General features: G+C 51.7%; 1 protein-coding gene and 1 non-coding gene across 2 annotated transcripts; both read right to left on the bottom strand.

Moving 5' to 3' along the window:
- Window positions 1–1,331: 1,331 nt before the first annotated feature.
- Window positions 1,332–3,915, bottom strand: LOC128780105 (large ribosomal subunit protein eL13). The gene is made up of 6 exons (XM_071220477.1): window positions 3,824–3,915; window positions 3,543–3,663; window positions 3,107–3,248; window positions 2,732–2,905; window positions 2,015–2,071; window positions 1,332–1,514 (listed from the first exon to the last, which is right to left on the bottom strand). Exons 2-6 carry the CDS (start codon window positions 3,644–3,646, stop codon window positions 1,356–1,358), a joined length of 636 nt encoding a protein of 211 aa, XP_071076578.1. The 5' UTR covers window positions 3,647–3,663; window positions 3,824–3,915; the 3' UTR covers window positions 1,332–1,355.
- Window positions 2,960–3,043, bottom strand: LOC128780106 (small nucleolar RNA MBII-202). Its single transcript, XR_008426076.1, has one exon. It is a non-coding gene; the product is annotated as a small nucleolar RNA MBII-202 (small nucleolar RNA).
- Window positions 3,916–4,556: the final 641 nt, after the last annotated feature.

Genomic DNA, 4,556 nt, shown 5'->3' on the forward strand with positions numbered 1-4,556 from the left:
TTCTGGTGGGAACCATTAGCACAACTCCTCAAGGGGGTCTGGTGTGCACAGGTGACTGAAGATGGAAGCCATACCTAAGGGGAAGCAAGTATTTCTCCCCCTCACCCACCAAGGTGGAACACAGTGCCTGTGCAGTGGGGGCTGCTGTGTTGCACACCCACCTGGAAGCCCCTGTGCTTCCAGCCTGTAAAGACCACAGCCAGGGCTCTGTTATTACTATTTTTTAAATTTTACTTATTTTTAGAGAGAGGAGGAGGAGAAAGAGGGAGAGAAATCAGTGTGTGGTTGCCTCTCGCATGCCCCGCCACTGGAGACCTGGCCCGCAACCCAGGAATGTGCCCTGACTGGGAATTGAACCTATGACCCTTTGGTTCGCAGCCCACACTCAATGCTTTGAGCTACACCAGTCAGGGCTGGTAAATTATTCTAACTCCTCACTAGGCTCCCAAGTACAAAGCAAATAGTATAGGTGCCACCAGGCCATCCTTTTCAGATGGATTGTCAGGAACACTGCTTTATGCTCAAACTCCCACACCTCCACCTCAGCTGACCTTCATGTAGGATACTATTTCCTCAGAAATAGGCACCTTATAAACTTACTTTTAGATGTTAAAACCTTTCGACAGTCCCCCAAATAATCCTGTAAGGTACAGGAATGCACATCAGCTGTGATTTATAAAGACCTGCACCTGGAAGATCCAGGCAAGAAAACATGTTAAGGACACAATGTCTCCAGGCCCTGCTGTGACCAGGGACAACAGGGCATCTCACTTGTAGAGAAACCAGACTCTGGTTTCAAAGAAACTTGGGCACGACACTGCCATCAAGCAAACAGGCAATGAAGTGTTTGCCCACAGGGGACCACTTGGCTAGGCTCCATCCAGCCTCCCTCTGGGCCAAGCAGTGTAATACCCTGGCTGCCTCTTCAGGACCAAGCAGTCTCTTGAAGGGACTGTGAGGATGACCTAGAGCACGCAAGCCCTACAAGTCTGCCGCTGCTACTTGGTACAGCAAGGGTGCAGACAAGCCCAGGAAGAACCTGGGTATGGATCAAAGAAGGCTGAGGTGCTAAATAACTTGGAACTAAACTGATTTAAAGAAAAAGGCAGCTCGACTTAAAAATTGGGGCAAGATTTGTAATCTTGCCACAGAAAACTATTCAATTATTCAATCAACTAATCAAGTAGTAGTGGTAAAATACAGAAAGGATGAAATCCAGTCTCTGGGCTGCTTTGCAAGAACACCCTCACCTCCTGCCCCCAGGATCCTCTCAGGAAAAACAAGCCCAACACCCATTTTTTATACAGAAAAATGTCACACGGAGACTACACTTATCACAAGTTGCCAACAGCACTTTATTTTTTCTTTTCGACATCCTGTTCTGCAGCTTCCTTGGCTCTTTTTGCTCGGATGCCAAAGAGCCGAGCATTGGCGCGGGCCATGCGAAGACTGGCAAAAGCCTTGAAGTTCTTCTCCTCCTCTGTGATGACCCTGGCTTTCTCCTTCTTGTAGACCTGGAAGGAGCACAGGGAGTGAAACCCTTGCCTGCAGTGAGGCCTGTGACATGGCCCAAGGCCCAAATGTCAGCAGAATCTGGAGACACTTTGGGGGAGATTCAAGTAAGGCTGAAAGGCTAAACAGAGGCTGCCAAAGAAACGTCCGCTGGATTAGACATGAAAGATGGGTGGGGGTGCTGTGCTCGGACAGACACATGGCAGGACCTAACACAGGAAGGGTGGGCCCATCAGGCCTACCTCCTCTTCCCCAGAGAAACCTCAAGGGCCCAGTTACTTGATGCCCTGAGCTTTCCAAACAGCAAAGAGGGAAAAACAACCCAATAGGAGGAGGCTGAAAAATGTGGGTCCCCAAAGCTTTCTCAAAAGGGAGAGTAAGATCCTCCCTCAAGGTGTCCATCTATTAAGAATGCAGGATACTCTTGCTACCCCTCACTCCCTCAAGCCAATCCCCAACCCAGAAACATTCACTTGGGCATCATCCCAACACCCCCACTTACATTCCGTATGGGCATGACTGGTCCAGTCAGTTGGGTGGCCAATTTGAGGTCTTTTTCCTGTTTATTAATGAGAAGGGAGAGTCAAGTGGGCTCAGCTCATTTCCCTAAGGGCTCCAAGCTTACAACCCTCTAAGCCAGCCCCACACCTCTCACTGGATCACCAAGTAACGGCATGTCGCGGAACTTCTGTTCTATCTAGCTCACAAACACACGCAGAAGAACACCTATGTCTGAACCAGAGATGCAGATAAAGCAAAATGTCAACTGGAACAAAAAGCCACCCCCCTAACCCAACTCCCAGGAAGCTCACATGGACAGACACTGTCAACTCTGCTCTAAAACGTTTTTCTAGAAAACACTTACACTTGTGTTGTACATAAAGCATTTTAGAGAGTAAAACACTTCCAATGTAAAAAACCTGCCTCCAAGTCAAAAAGCTTTTGCCATTACCACAAAAACCTAAAAATACGTTGAGGAGTACAAAAGTGAATCTTGGCAGTTCTGACAGATGAACTTGGGAATTCTTTGGTTCTTTCTTCTCATTAACGATTCTCTATACCCACACGTGAAGGCCAAGTTTTGAGGGATAAAATGCCTACAGGCAAATGTTTCCCTTTTCGCTCTAGCTGGACCCAGGGACAGACGGCACTTACACCTGAACCAAGTGTCCCCACACCCGTTCCCGCCCCCCGTGGGAGCCCTCAGCGCTCTACTCACAGAGCTGTCTCCCTTCTTGGGGGCCGAGGGCTTCCTGGGGAAGAGAATGAGCTTGGAGCGGTATTCCTTCAGCCGCTGCACGTTGGCCTGCAGGGACTCGGTGGACTTGTTCCGCCTCCTGGGATCCACCGAGATGCCAATGGTCCGGGCCACCTTTTTGTGGATGCCCGCGGCCTGCCGGTGGAGAAAGACAATGAAATCCCAAGGAGACTGTAATTTCCATGCCCTAATTAAAACGCTCAGTCGTCAGATGGAAAAGGGTTCAAAAGTACTTTCATCAAGGCAGTACAGCGATTCCGGAGAATGTCATCATTTGACTAGGCTCAGGAGGCAAAACGTATGCGTCTCTGACGCCGGGGTTTTGAGGATACTCACCTTTAATTCCTCCAAGCTGAAGCCCCTGCCGGCTCGCACTTTGGTGTGATACCTCACCGTGGGGCATCTCACTATGGGCCGGATGGGTCCAGACGCTGGGCGCGGGGCGATACGGCGCGCTTTGGCTTGCCGGGCCTTGCGTCTAAGCAGACAGAAGCCAGGCGGCAGTTACCGCACTCCAAGGCCAATCTCCTATTATGGCGTGTCCTCTATCCTGTACCACAGCGGGGACGCGGACAGCGCAGACAGCGCCGCCAGCCTACGACCCCGAGCCCAACGTCGCCACCCGCTCGACCCCAACCACACCATTACAACCTCGGCTCTACCGTGGAACTACAAGGGCCTTATGGTTATCACATGGTTAAAGGGTTCAAGCACAGGGTACAGAGATTGCTGACACTAGTCACCTGACTGTGTGCTCCACATGCCCCCTCACCTGCGGATCTTCCGCGCCGGCTGGTTAAACCACGTGGCAACACGCCGCTGCCAGTCCTTGTGGAAGTGGGGCTTTAGAATCATGCCATTTCGGCTGGGTGCCATGGCTGCTGCCTATGCGCCTAGGGAGGAAAGCGGGTCAGGGCCCAACTCCGGCCGGACGGCGTTCCCACAGTGCCCGGCAATGGCCCGGTGCCGTCTGTGGCGTGGCCTTATGCCGATGGCGGCAGATGGAGCCAGATGGCACCCGATGGCTTCCACCAGAACCAAGATTACACATACCCAACTTCCCCGAAGGAGAACGGCCACCAGAAAGAAAATTGTGCCGCAAAGCACTCCGGGATGGCAATGGGCCCGGCCAATCAGAAGCGCTGAGGCGCTCTAACCAATCAGAGTCGAGCATCACAGAAGTGACTCACTCCCAGGCGCCCTTGCGGCCACCGGATGGACACGGATGTAACCCGCCCGGAGAGGGCCGGGAGGGGTGGGTTGGATGAAATACTGGCAGCGCCTGGCCTTCCGAGCTTACACACGTTACGGGAGTCGGTACGTTTCCCTAGCACCTAATGCCTCGTTTTCCGTGTCCCAGTCTTTGGACCTTCTCAACGATTTGGTACATTTTGTGCTTCATTCTTTAGACAAAACTTAACACAGCGGTTGCTGAAAGCGCGGCAGCCAGTACTTCCCGTGGAATCGTTACTACTGCCTCTGCTCGGTGGGGAAATCGATTAACTTCTCTGAGGTAGGGCAGCCGGTAGTAAGTTGGTGGCACTAAAAATCCACACGGCCGAGTGCAGATGTCACACTTGCCACCATTGTGTGTACTGTCTCCCTCACAGAGAACATCATCATAAAAAACATTAGGTCGCCAGGCATACATCTGTAACCTGTGTCCTGAGTCTCTTCTCTAGGACAAGTCTGGGAACTCTCCAACACCGCACTGCTATCTGTAAGCCTTTACATCCCCATAAGCCTCTTTTCCCCACCCTCACCCCCAATCATCAAACTTCCTCCT

This window comes from Desmodus rotundus, unplaced genomic scaffold (genome assembly GCF_022682495.2).
Source record: "Desmodus rotundus isolate HL8 unplaced genomic scaffold, HLdesRot8A.1 manual_scaffold_34, whole genome shotgun sequence".
Taxonomy (NCBI): domain Eukaryota; kingdom Metazoa; phylum Chordata; class Mammalia; order Chiroptera; family Phyllostomidae; genus Desmodus; species Desmodus rotundus.

What these genes read in the sequence shown, in the direction of transcription:
- LOC128780105 (XM_071220477.1), bottom strand. Translation starts at nt 3,646, where the DNA reads ATGGCACCCAGCCGAAATGGCATGATTCTAAAGCCCCACTTCCACAAG. An exon ending in TCAGCTTGGAGGAATTAAAG is followed by an intron (nt 2,906 to 3,106) that starts GTGAGTATCCTC and finishes CTCCACCGGCAG; the next exon opens with GCCGCGGGCATCCACAAAAA. An exon ending in CCAAGAAGGGAGACAGCTCT is followed by an intron (nt 2,072 to 2,731) that starts GTGAGTAGAGCG and finishes ATTAATAAACAG; the next exon opens with GAAAAAGACCTCAAATTGGC.